Source organism: Pleurodeles waltl, chromosome 7 (assembly GCF_031143425.1).
Source record: "Pleurodeles waltl isolate 20211129_DDA chromosome 7, aPleWal1.hap1.20221129, whole genome shotgun sequence".
Lineage (NCBI taxonomy): Eukaryota > Metazoa > Chordata > Amphibia > Caudata > Salamandridae > Pleurodeles > Pleurodeles waltl.
The window spans coordinates 934,471,006-934,485,159 of record NC_090446.1 but is presented as its reverse complement, the minus strand read 5'-3'; the positions used below and the strand labels follow the sequence as shown (position 1 = coordinate 934,485,159).

Below are 14,154 nucleotides of genomic sequence, written 5' to 3'. Positions count from 1 at the left end.
TGCTGGTCTCCTAGATACGCCTTGGCTGCTCATCCACAGCTACCTCTAGAAAGTTTGGCTTCAAGACACTGCCTACACTTCACTGAGAGGGGATACCTGGACTTGGTATAAGGTGTAAGTACCATAGGTACCCACCACACCAGCTTCCTACAGCCGCCATCATCTGTGAGGCTTGTGAAGTGGTACTGTGCTGTGTATGAGAGATTTAGGTGATTACAATACAAAAAAAAAAATATATATATATAATATATAAATATATATATATGGAAAATGTCACTTACCCAGTCTAGATCTGTTTGTGGCATGAGACGCTGCAGATTCACATGCTGGGCATTATCCTGCCATCTAGTGTTGGGCTTGGAGTGTTATAAGTTGTTTTTCTTCGAAGAAGTCTTTTCGAGTCACGAGACCGAGTGACTCCTCCCTTTCGGCTCCATGGCGCATGGGCATCGACTCCATCTTAGATTGTTTTCCCCGCAGAGGGTGAGGTAGGAGTTGTGAGTATGCTAGAGGTGCCCATGCAATGGAGTAGTTATGTATGTACTTAATGTTTACGAGAGAATATTTATTTACATATTTACAAATTTCATTCAACTAAGAACGGCTACAGGCTACCGGGGAGGTGGGAGGGCGCATGTGAATCTGCAGCGTCTCATGCCATGAACAGATGTACACTGGGTAAGTGACATTTTCCGTTCGGTGGCATGTGTAGCTGCAGATACACATGCTGTGAATAGACTAACAAACAGTAATCTCCCCAAAAAGCGGTGGTTTAGCCTGTAGGAGTTGAAGTTGTCTGAAATAATGTTCTTAATACAGCCTGTCCTACTGTGGCTTGTAGCGTTGCTAACACATCTACACAGTAATGCTTAGTAAATGTATGAGGCGTAGACCAGGTGGCTGCCTTACAAATTTCTGTCATAGGTATATTCCCAAGAAAAGCCATTGTGGCACCTTTTTTCCTAGTGGAATGTGCTCTTGGTGTAATAGGTAATTCTCTTTTTTCTTAAATATAGCAAGTTTGAATACATTTAACTATCCATCTGGCGATGCCTTGTTTGGATATAGGATTACCTGCATGAGGTTTTTGGAAGGCTACAAACAATTGTTTTGTTCTGTCAATGTAATACATTAGTGCTCTTTTTATGTCTAATGTATGTAAGGTTCTTTCGGCTACTGAGTCTGGTAGCGGAAAGAAGACTGGGAGTTTCACAGTTTGGTTTAGGTGGAATGGTGATATGACCTTTGAGAGTCCAACATTAGATGGCAGGATAATGCACTGCATGTGTATCTGCAGCTACACATGCCACCGGACATATATATATATATATATATACACATATATATATACACACATATATATATATATATATAAAAATAAATAAATAAATAAAATGATAGATAGTTGCTGGTGTCTATCCATCCATCAGGTCGGCTGGTCATATTTCTGTGATCTTAAGAAATGTCTCAGTTTCAATTCAACTTAAAGAGATAAGGTCACTGTACCATCAACCAAGAAATGGTTACGAAGTTGCCAAAGTAGTTCTCGTGAGTCAAACTAAAACCAGCATTATCTCCAGGAAAATGTATTTTCTAGATACACACATAGTTACAGCACTCCAATACCTGAGGTCCCTATTACTGCAGTAAAATCAAATGAACCCTCTTAATTATCTTTTTCAACAGAAAGTAGGCACAGCACTCAGGATGTATCCTAGTTAGAAAGCAAATTCACATTTTACAGAGATCTCTCCATAAACATTAAAAAGCTTCACCTCTGAAATAAAAAAATTTAAAAAAATGGCAAAATTGCATACCGTGGCGCATGGAAAAAATTTGGGTTATCATCAGATCTAAGCAAATAGCTCATAAACGACATCAAAAGTTAATTGTCAGCATTTCCCTAGCATGTTTATGTAATTTCTAGTGCCTCCTATGGCTCTTGAAGTCACGGGTTGTGCCCTTTGGCCCCATTCTGTGGTATCTCACTTAACAGTGCAAAGCTCATTGTTGTAAGGGTAGAGTAAGAAGAAGACTAAAAATACTCCTTTGCCTATGGTCAGATATTAGAAGATCTTGTAAAATACCAATAAAATCTGAATATAAACGGATCAAGCAACCCTAGTTTGCAGGCAGTATTTGTGGACTATGACACACAGCTCCATCTAAAATTGTTGGCCAGCTCTTTGATGGAAATTTAATTTAGGTATTTTTGAGGATATTTTCATGCGCTTCAGACACCATCCGACAAAAACATACAGCTTCAAACACACAGTCTAAATGTAATTGTAGCATGTAAGAGCAGTCTTTGGCATACTTCTTAATATATTATTGATGTTGGTATACAGGTGTAAGATTATGTTTCATCAAACATGAAGGTATATCCTAAACATACATAGCTTTTTGGGAATATAATTGCACTTTTGGGGGATACTATTAGCAAACAAGATAGTTCACGGTTGGTTAATAGTATGTCTATTATTTACTCTGCTTACAAATGTGAAAGCTGCAGTTTTAGGCACTAAAAGCAAAGTATTATCAGATGAAAAGCTGAGGGTGTAGATCTGGTACATGCCTTTGCTTCCGGTAACCAAAATGCTAAGCAGACTGAGGGATACTTTTTAACCATTAACATATTTGGAGTTTAATATGCTGCTTTCACTGTGAAGAAACAATTTTGAGGATCCAAGATAAGGTTGCCACCTTCAAACTTACTTGGGAAACTTAGTGATTAAACAGCATCAGTTTTCTTCCCTCAAGATGACATTATAATGTACTGCGATGAACTGACATCACCTAATGCTGCAGCTAAAAGTAACATTCACTCAGTTTTCTCCTTCCACTCATCTTAACAACAAATGCACAGAAAATATGCATGATTAATAGGGGCAAACAAGAGACGGCAAGGTTTAACGAGCTGGTTAAAAAAAAAAAAAATCTTTATTTTACATATTTAAAAACATAAATAATATTTACAGTCATTTTAAATACCACCTGCTACCCATGAGCCTCTGTTTGATTTAACAACCTCAGCTTGATAAAATATATTTATAGGCGTACCACTGACCTCTTGTCTCTTTTGTAGCACAGGATGCGGCGCACATGGAGCGGTCCCAAAAAGGGATACATGAGATCTCTCACTCAAGAGGCAAGAAAAAAAAAATATTTAAAACCATATAGGATGTGCATTTTAGAAAAGTCATTGGTAAAAAAAGAATACTCGTTTTAAGATTATGGAGGCCTTAACCATGGAAACTTTGGCAACAGTTAATGAACGGCTTTATCTATGCAACCACTGCATATTTAAAATGGGAATGTACTTTGTTTTCTCTAAAAGAACTTTCTAAACAGCCATGAAATCGAAAGTTACGTACAGAGGGCAAATCTTTTGTTGCAATAAGTGGAAGTAAGTTGAACTAGATTGTTAGCACTGTACAAATACGCTAAACAGTTGCAAGGAAAGCTGAGCATGGGTTTCAGTACTACACAACAATCCCATGACACATAAAGAGATGGTCCAGGGTTAAGAAACAACATAAAAGAATGAAACTCTGAGATGCAGTCTTGCACCATTTCAAAATGTAGCGGCAGAAAAACAAACTCAGACGCCAGGAGAGGTTTTACTCTCCCACTAGAGCATCCAAAGTAAAATAAAAATAAACTGTTCAAGATGTAAAACATTCCAGCAGCAGAAAAAATGTAAGCGGTATTTCCAAGTTAAAGATCGAGGGAACACTTTACAAAGGCCTTGCTTCATGGCAGAATCAATCTTGCACACCTGTAGTAAAAAAGGTAACGGAGGCGTGGGGGGGTTCATATTTACATTAAGGAATGTTGCCTCACAATGTTCTGCTGGTATAGGAGAGCAATTAAAGTCCCGTTGCTGACATATGGAGTATCACCAGTTGACGTATGAGGGTGGGCTCCACTTTCAAAACCAACAGCTCCGATAATGCAAGTCCTTCCTGCAGATGCTTGATGTTAGCTTGGGCGTCTGAGGAAGCTCCATTCTTTGGGTGTGAAGTGGCACCTGTAGAACGCATGATGGCTGTTGGAGCACCGTCCTTGGCTACTGCTGCCCATTGTTTATCAAGGAGAGGATACTCATCTTTTCCTCTACCTCTTCATTGGACTTGGGCGCCACGCCAGTGCCTAGGCCGTACAACCTCCCACAGTACTTGGCATCATCAATGTGATCTTCAAAAAACAACTATGCAGAGGAGAAGAGTTAAAGAAATTAGTTCCATCCGCATGTGAGAAAACAAAAATTACAAATGTCTAAAGCAGCAAAAAAAAAAAAAAAAAAAAAAAAAAAAGAGAAATAGGATTACAAGTAGCTTCTCATGTCCAAATAAGCAGAGTAATAGAACAGCAAAATAAGCCAACTGATGAGTGCCACTAAATCATCCAACTAGCAATGCCCCTGGATTCTACCATGTTACCTCTGGTTTCAGGCTAGTGCTCCATAATGTCCATCACAGACCTTTCTAAGGCAGTTACTATATGCATTAAATACCATTTCAATGAAAAATATCCTTTAGGCCACTAAAAAAGCAACCATTTCCCCTTCTGATTTCATGACCTCCACATAACATAACCTGCCCTGTGCATTTTCCACTACACCATACAAGCCCTACCAACCCTGCCACATCGAGAAGCAACAGTACTGCTAAGTATTTGTGCACCCATAATGGGAAAAGTCACTTTTGACAGCCTTCTTATCCATTTCCTCTAAATGGTAACCAACTGTCTCCACTTCCTCTTGCATATGAACAATATTGAAGACGTCATACCATCTGCAAAGTAGATGATTTTTAAAGGTTCATAAGTCTAAGATTCACCAAAGTTTATCAAAACGAAGAAAGTCAACACAGCCTTTTAACTATGATTTTCTCCATGCCAGAGACTAAAATGCTAAGCAATAGTTCACTAGCAACAGTCAAAAAGAAACTGCCAAAGTACCTGAAACGTTTACTTCACTGAAAGGCTTTTGTGTGTACATCTGACACTTCTGTCATGCTTGCTCAGATCATGTCAAGCATTTGCTGGGATGTTAATAGAAGGGAACCAACAATAAAGTTTCTACTTATTCCGACAACCGATTTGCTTCAGGCATAGGAAAGTCAAGCCAAGCCATCTTTGCACCAATTTTTGGAATATTAAAGAGACCCAAATTCAAACTCAACTAATAAAATCAGAGTGTTCTACAAAGCGAGTTTGATGGGTAATAGGATCTAAGCTGGTTACCCCAGATACTAGTTCCCTCAGGTGTTACTAATCTAGGGTGACCAGATTTTCAAAAAACAAAACGGGGACGGGCACAAACATAGCAATAAGACTAAACGTTGACATCATTCAGCGCTATATATGGAAAATGTCACTTACCTAGTGTACGTCTGTTCGTGGCATGTTCCGCTGCACATTCACATGCTGTGCATTATTCTGCCATCTAGTGTTGGACTGAGTGTTACAAGTTGTTTTTCCTCGAAGAAGTGTTTGAGTCACAAGATCGAGTGGGGACTCCTCTTCGGTTCCATTGCACGTGGGCATTGACTCCATTGTTAGATTGTTTTTCCGCAGAGGGTAAGGAAGGAGTGGTAGAGTATATAGGTAAAAGATAAGAGATGTCCATGCTAATGCAAACATATATATGCATATGTACAAATGTTTGTAACTTAAATGACTACAGGCTCCCGGGGAGGTGGGAGGGTGCATGCAAATCTGCAGCGGAACATGCCACGAACAGATGTACACTCGGTAAGTGACATTTTCCGTTCGATGGCATGTGTAGCTGCAGATACACATGCTGTGCATAGACAACAAAGCAGTTTGCCCTCCCATATAAATAGCGGTGGTCAGCCTGTAGGAGTTGAAGTTGTTTGAAATAATGTTCTGAGTACTGCTTGGCCTAATGTGGCTTGTTGTCGTGATAAAACGTCTACACAGTGGTGTTTAGTGAATGTATGTGGTGTTGACCAAGTGGCTGCTTTACATATTCCAGCCACTGGTATATTCCCTAAGAAAGCCATTGTAGCACCTTTTTTCCTTGTAGAATGTGCTTTAGGAATAACTAAGAGTGGTCTTTTGGCTTTAATGTAGCATGTTTGGATGCATCTTACAATCCATCTTGCTAAACCTTGTTTTGATATGGGATTGCCTGTAGGAGGTTTTTTGGAAGGCTACAAAGAGTTGTTTAGCCTTTCTAAATGGCTTAGTTCTGTCTATATAATACATTAAAGCTCTTTTGATGTCTAATGTATGCAGAGCTCTTTCTGCCACAGAATCTGGCTGTGGGAAAGACTGGCAGTTCCACTGTTTGATTTATATGAAATGGTGATACAACCTTTTGAAGAAATTTTGGGTATGTTCTTAGTACAACTTTATCCTTGTTTACTTGGAAGAACAGTTCTTCAATAGTAAAGGCTTGGATTTCACTTACTCTTCTTAAAAAAATATTTGCCACTAGGAAGGCAACTTTCCATGTTAAGAATTGCATTTGGCAGGAGTGCATGGGCTCAAAATGGTGGTCCCATCAGCCGCGTAAGCACTTTATTTAAATTCCAACAAGGGAGTGGTGGTGTTCTGGGTGGAATGATACGTTTCAAACCTTCCATGAGAGCTTTAATGACAGGAACTCTAAATAAGGAGCTGTGCTTTGTATTTTGTAAATATGCTGAAATTGCAGTAAGATGATTTTTTATTGAAGAGAATGCTAAATGTGATTTTTGCAAATCACATAAATAGCATACAATGTCTTGTATTGATGCTGTAAGAGTGTCCATATGTTTAGATTGACAGTAATATACAAATATCTTTTCCATTTGTTTGTATAGCACTGTCTAGTAGTGGGTTTTCTCGCTTGTTTAATAACTTCCATACATTCTGATTGGAGTTGTAAATACCCAACCTCTAGGACTTCAGAAGCCAAATTGCTAGATTGAGTGAATTGGGTTTGGGTGCCTGATTTGGCCTTTGTTTGGTGTCAACAGATCTGGTCTGTTTGGGAGTTTGGAGTGTGGTACTATTGACAGGTCTTATAATGTTGTGTACCACGGTTGACGTGCCCATGTTGGTGCTATGAGTATCATGTTGAGTGAAGTTTGTCGCAACTTGTTGACTAGAAACGGAAGCAGTGGGAGAGGGAGAAAAGCATAAGCAAATATCCCTGACCAATGGATCTATAGAGCATTACCCTTGGATAGGGGATGTGAAGTTTTGGCATTTCATGTTTTCGCTTGTGGCGAACAGATCTATGTTTGGCATTCCCCATTGTTGAAAGTATTTTTGAAGTACTAGAGGATGAATCTCCCTTTCGTGTGTTTGTTGGTGATTTCTGCTGAGGATATCTGCCAATTGATTGTCTATCCCTGGAATGTATTGTGCTAACTGGTGACTTTGGCTGTGGATTGCCCATTTCCAAATTTTCTGGGCTAGAAGGGAGAGTTGGGATGAATGTGTCCCTCCCTGTTCGTGTAGGTAATACATAGTTGTCATGTTGTCTGTTTTGATAAGAACATTCTTCTGTGCGAGAAGAGGTTGAAAAGCTTTAAGTACTAGGAAGACAGCTAACAACTCCAAGTGATTTATTTGTAGCTGCCTGTGTTTGGCATCCCATTGCACTTGAATGTTTTGATTGTTTAGATGAGCTCCCCTACCAATCATTGCTGCACCTGTTGTAATTATGGTCTGAGGCACAGGGTCTTGAAACGGCCACCCTTTGCTTAGATTTGTGGAATTCCACCACGGAAGGGACATGCATGTTTGGAGGTCTATCAACACTAGGGTGGTCATTACAACCTCGGGAGGGACCGCCGTGCGGAAGACTGCCAGTAGTGGTGGTTTGCCGCTCGGCGTATTATGACCGTTGGCTGCCCTCCGTTGTTTTTCCGACGGAGAGCCGCCAACAGCCATACTTGCGGGAGGCGGGGAAGTGGAGGTTGCTCCACCTCCAACGCCACCCCAACAGAACACCGCCCAGCTAATCAGGTCCTGCGATTCTGCACGGCGGTGTTCTGTTGGCGGTGTGGTGTCGGCGGAGCTGCCCCCATGGCTCCCGTCCCCTCCTGGCGGTTCGATGGAACAGGTAAGTCGATCGTCCGTTAGGGGAGGGGGGGCGGGGGTGTTGTGTGGGTGCATGGAGGTGTGCGTCTGTGTATGTAGGGGGGGGTGTGAGTGCGTGTATGCTTGCGGGGGTGCTGCGTGTTTTGGGAACGAGTGCGTGTATGTCTGTAGGTATGTCTGTGTGGATGTGTGCGTGAATGTGGGTGTACGTGTCTGACTGTGCATGGATGTTGGCATGTATGTCGGTGTGTGTGCGCGTATGTGTGTTGGTGGTGCCTGCGTGCGTGTTGGGTGTGTATGTGTAAGGTAATGTCGGGGGCCCTGCCACCTTTGGGGGGTGGCACAGGTGGTGGGGGGTGTAGGGGAGGGAGTCGGGGTGGGGAGACCCCTATCAGTGCCAGGGAAGGAATTGGCACTGATAGTGCTTACCACCATGGATTTCATGGCGGTACCTACCGCTGCAAATCCACGGCGGTAAGCAGGGTCACAATACCGGCAGCGGTATTGTGACGGCCGCCGGGCGGAACGGAGAAGCGGCGGATGACCATGGCGGTATCCGCCATGGTCATAATACTCAAAAAAAAGACCACCAGCCTGTTGGCGGTCTTACCGCCGCTTTAACACCGTCCGCCAGGGTTGTAATGACCCCCTAGATCTTGAAGTTGACCGTATGCCTTTAACCATTGTTTTGCAAGGCACTGTTGTAAGGGCCGCATGTTTAGTCTTGCGTGTGGAACAATTGCAATACATGATGGCATCATCCCTAAAATCTTCATGACAAATCTGACAGTGTATCATTTATTTGTTTGTACTTGTGTGATTACATTTTGGAATGCTTGTATCCTTTGTGTATTTGGACATGCTAGCGCTTGCAGAGTATTTAGTATCACACCCAAATACTGTTGCATTTGTGCCGGTTGTAGATGTGATTTTTGGTAGTTTATTGAGAACCCTAGTGTGTGCAAGGTTTGTAATACATAAGGAGTATGATTTTGGCATTGTGTATGACTGTTTGATTTTATTAGCCAATCGTCTAGATATGGAAAGACATGAATATGTTGTCTTCTTAGGTAGGCTGCGACTACCGCTAGGCACTTTGGAATAACAACAGCCCCAATGGTATTCACAAAGGGCAACACTTTGAACTGATAGTGCTTTCCTTGAATGACAAACCTGAGATATTTTCTGTGTGCAGGATGGATGGGTATATGAAAACAGGCATCTTTGAGGTCTAGTGTTGTCCTGAAATCGTGTTTTTGGAGTAGTGGGATAACATCCTGTAGAGTTACCATGTGAAAATGTTCTGACAGGATGTAAAGATTGAGGTTCCTGAGATCTGATATTGGCCTGAGGGTGCCATCATTTTTGGGAATTAGGAAATATAGGTGGTCGGACCGCCAGGGCGGAGGACCGCGGGAGCACCGCCGACAGGCCGGCGGTGCTCCAATGGGGATTCCGACCGCGGCGGTAAAGCCGCGGTCGGACCGGCACCACTGGCGGGGTCCCGCCAGTGTACCGCCGCCCCATTGAATCCTCCGCGGCGGCGCAGCTTGCTGCACCGCCGCGGGGATTCCGACCCCCCCTACCGCCATCCAGATCCCGGCGGTCGGACCGCCGGGATCCGGATGGCGGTAGGGGGGGGTCGCGGGGCCCCTGGGGGCCCCTGCAGTGCCCATGCCACTGGCATGGGCATTGCAGGGGCCCCCGTAAGAGGGCCCCTACATGTATTTCACTGTCTGCTGCGCAGACAGTGAAATACGCGACGGGTGCAACTGCACCCGTCGCACAGCTTCCACTCCGCCGGCTCGATTCCGAGCCGGCTTCATCGTGGAAGCCTCTTTCCCGCTGGGCTGGCGGGCGGTCTGAAGGCGACCGCCCGCCAGCCCAGCGGGAAAGTCAGAATTACCGCCGCGGTCTTTCGACCGCGGAACGGTAATCTGACGGCGGGACTTTGGCGGGCGGCCTCCGCCGCCCGCCAAGGTCAGAATGAGGGCCATAGTGAGTAAACTCCTTTCCCTATTTGAGATTGTGGTACCAATTCTATTGCGTGTTTGAGTAGTAGAGATTGGACTTCTTCTTGTAACAGACTGATGTGTTCTGTGGATAGTTTGTGTGACCTTGGTGGTATATTTGGAGGCGTGTGTATCATTTCTAGGCAATAGCAACTGCGGATAATTGATAGTACCCAGTTGTCTGTGGTAATGTTTTGCCAATTTGTGTGGAACTGTTGTATTCTCCCCCCTCCCCCCCCCCCCCCCCCCCACAGGAGAGGTGTGGAGTGGAAGGGATTGAGGAAAGTCACTGTTTGGGGTGCTGTGGAGGTTGCTTAGAGGTTTGAAATTTCCCTCTATTTGTGGGGTACTGTCCTGTATACGTGCCTCTAAAACCACCTCGTTGGTATTGTGGTTGGTAGATTGGTTTTGTCTGTGATGTGGATGCCTTAGTTGTCTGTGGTCTGAACCGACCTCGAAACGGAGGTTTCCGAAAGGATCCCCTGTATGATGTGGACTATAGTGCGCCCATTTCTTTTGCCGTGTCTGAATCCTTTCTTAATTTTTCTATGGCTGTGTCAGCTTCTGGCCCAAAAAGATGCTTTTTGGCAAATGGCATATTTAACACAGCCTTCTGTATTTCTGGTTCAAAACCAGAGGATCTGAGCTATGCATGCCTGGGTATTGTGACTGCAGTATTGACACTTCTAGCAGCGGTGTCTGTTGCATCTAGGGCAGATCAAATTTGATTGTTCGTAATGGCTTGCCCTTCTTCCACTATTTGTTGTGCCCTCTTTTGGTGTTCTTTGGGGAGATGCTGGATTATGCCTTGCATCTCGTCCAAATGGGCTCTGTCACAGCGAGCTAACCGTGCATGTAAGTTGGCTATCCTCCGCCGATTTGTTGCTTGGGATGCCACTCGTTTCCCTGCAGCATCGAATTTCCTGCTCTCCTTATTAGGTGGGGGCGCATCTCCTGATGACTACTCTTTTTCTGGCAGCGCTAACGACCACAGAATCTGGAGGTACCTGATGGGTAATGTAATAAGGATCAGAGTTGGAGGTTTATATTTTTTTGTCTATCTTGGGTGTTATTATACGTGCATTAACAGGTTCACTAAATATCTGCTCTGCGTGTTTTAAAATGCCTGGGAGCATGGGAAGGCATTGATATTTAGAGTGTGTTGAAGATACGGTGTTAAACAAGAAATCCTCTTCTAGGGGTTTTGTATGCATGGTGACCCCATGGTATGCTGCAGCCCTAGCTATAACTTGATTGTAGACCGTGGTATCCTCAGGTGGTGAAGGTTTAGAGGATAGCGGTCTGGGTCATTACTAGGAATGGGATCTGGATCATAAAGGTCTCATGGATCCACATTGTCCTGTTGTGAGTCAAAAGAGTGAGTGGGTGACTGCACTGGTGTAGGACTAGTAGGAGGAGGGGTAGGTAGGTGAGGAGGAGAAGATTGAGGAGGTGGTGGTTTCTCCTTCTGCTTTGGCACTTTTTCTGGAGGCTGCATAGTGTCCAATTCCTCCTGAAAGGCTAGCTTTCTTTTTGGTTTCAGAGGAGGTGCTGTCTGAATTCTGCCCATTTCTTTACGGATGTGGATCCTGGACTGCCCTTCATCCATAATTTCAAGTATTGGTTGTACTTGATACTCCTCTTCAGAGGTTCTGTGGCTTTCTTTAAGTCTTCTTGAAAGTCCATGTTCCTCTGTGTATGCTGGCCTTTTCGGCTCCGAAGCAGGCTTTTTCGGGATCGAAGAAGATGATGGTGTCGATGCTCTCGGCTCCAAAAGTGATTTTCTAATTTTCGACTCCGAATAATTATGTTTGCTGGAGTCGGACACGGAGCTCTTTGTTGCCTCCGATGTTTTAGGAGGAGTGGCCTTTTTCAGTGCCGAACTGGTAAGTTGGTCATCGGTAGTCTTTTTTCGGGCCGAGCCATGGCCTTCCGGCAGTGGCGTGCCCAAGGCCTTATGTTTTTGCTTTTGTGAGAGTACAGGGGAAGGCGTACTCCTGTGTTGTCCTGCTGTGACCGGTCTGTCGTCTTCTGATTCCTTTTTGGATTCGGAATCTCAAACAAACAGAGACGCTGTTTGCATCATTTCTTCCTCCTCCACGTCGAGATGTTCGCTGCTTCTCAACACCATTTCGAGTTGTCGTGCCCTCTTATCTCGAAGAGTCTTTTTCTATTGGAAGGATTGACAGGCCTTGCAATTTTCTTCCTGATGATCCGTGGAAAGGCAAAGATTGCAAACAGATGCTGGTCTGCATATGGGTATTTTGCGTGGCACCTAGGACAGAACCGGAATGGAGTCCGATCCATGAGGCTTCCACACAGTCGTCCCGAATAGGCCAGAGTTGGGCGCGCACACACCGAATGGCGAGTAAGGTTGTTTTTTTCCCCCCCGACGGCACCACTGTGTCGATGGAAGATATAAACCTGATCTATACAATACCGACGAAAAGAGAGTTTTTCAAAGTTTTCCAAACCGAAATCTCAGAGCGAGAGGAAACACAGCAGGACCCAACGGCGGAAAGAAAAAAATTTAACAATGGAGTTGATGCCCATGCGCAATGGAACCGAAGGAGGAGTCACTCGATCGTGACTCGAAAACACTTCATCGAAGAAAAACAACTTGTAGCACTCCGAGCCTAACACTAGATGGCAGAATAATGCACAGCATGTGTATCTGCAGCTACACATGCTATCAACTAAAATATATATATATATATATATATATGGAAAATGTCACTTACCCAGTGTACATCTGTTCATGGCATTAGTCGCTGCAGATTCACATGCTGTGCATAGTCCGCCGTCTGGTGTTGGGCTCGGAGTGTTACAAGTTGTTTTTCTTCGAAGAAGTCTTTTCGAGTCACGAGACCGAGGGACTCCTCCCACCTCGGTTCCATTGCGCATGGGCGTCGACTCCATCTTAGATTGTTTTCCCCGCAGAGGGTGAGGTAGGAGTTGTGTATGCTAGTAATAGTGCCCATGCAATGGAATGAATACGTATGTACCAAATGAAGGTTAAAGTAATATATTTACAAATGTACAAATGTTGAAGACATACTTCCAAACGGCTACAGGCTCCCGGGGAGGCGGGTGGGCGCATGTGAAGCTGCAGCGACTAATGCCACGAACAGATGTACACTGGGTAAGTGACATTTTCCGTTCGGTGGCATGTGTAGCTGCAGATACACATGCTGTGCATAGACTAGTAAGCAGTTATCTCCCCAAAAGCGGTGGTTCAGCCTGTAGGAGTGGAAGTAGTTTGAAATAAAGTTCTTAGTACGGCTTGTCCTACTGTGGCTTGTTGTGCAGATAACACATCTATACAGTAGTGTTTAGTAAATGTATGAGGCGTAGACCATGTTGCTGCCTTACATATTTCGTTCATTGGAATATTTCCTAGAAAGGCCATAGTAGCACCTTTTTTTCTGGTTGAGTGTGCCTTTGGTGTAATAGGCAGCTCTCTCTTTGCTTTAAGATAGCAGGTTTGGATGCACCTAACTATCCACCTGGCAATACCTTGTTTTGAAATTGGATTTCCTGTATGAGGTTTTTGAAAGGCAATAAATAGTTGTTTTGTCTTTCTAATTACTTTTGTTCTGTCAATGTAGTACATTAGTGCTCTTTTGATGTCTAATGTATGTAGTGCTCTTTCAGCTATTGAATCTGGCTGTGGGAAGAACACTGGTAATTCTACCGTTTGATTTAAGTGGAATGGTGAGATAACCTTTGGTAAGAATTTTGGATTTGTTCTTAGAACCACTTTATTCTTGTGTATTTGAATAAATGGTTCTTGTATGGTAAACGCCTGTATTTCACTTACTCTTCTTAGAGATGTAATGGCAATGAGAAATGCAACTTTCCACGTTAAGTATTGCATTTCACAAGAATGCATGGGTTCGAAAGGTGGACCCATGAGCCTTGTTAAGACAATGTTGAGGTTCCATGAAGGAACAGGTGGTGTTCTTGGTGGTATAATTCTCTTTAGGCCTTCCATTAACGCTTTAATGACAGGTATTCTAAACAGGGAAGTTGAATGAGTAATCTGCAGGTAAGCAGAAATTGCGGCGAGATGTATCTTTAT

At 43.6% G+C, this 14,154-nt stretch overlaps 1 protein-coding gene across 3 annotated transcripts in view; it reads right to left on the bottom strand.

Annotated features, from left to right (window-relative positions):
- Positions 1–2,921: 2,921 nt before the first annotated feature.
- The window catches only part of CNOT8 (CCR4-NOT transcription complex subunit 8), a 33,199-nt gene continuing 21,966 nt past the window's right edge, over positions 2,922–14,154 (bottom strand). For all 3 annotated transcript variants that reach the window (XM_069199620.1, XM_069199622.1, XM_069199621.1), the window contains exon 7: positions 2,922–4,210. In XM_069199620.1, the coding sequence (XP_069055721.1) occupies positions 4,070–4,210 (141 nt within the window). In that variant the 3' untranslated portion in view covers positions 2,922–4,069. The remainder of the gene's footprint in view (positions 4,211–14,154) is intronic.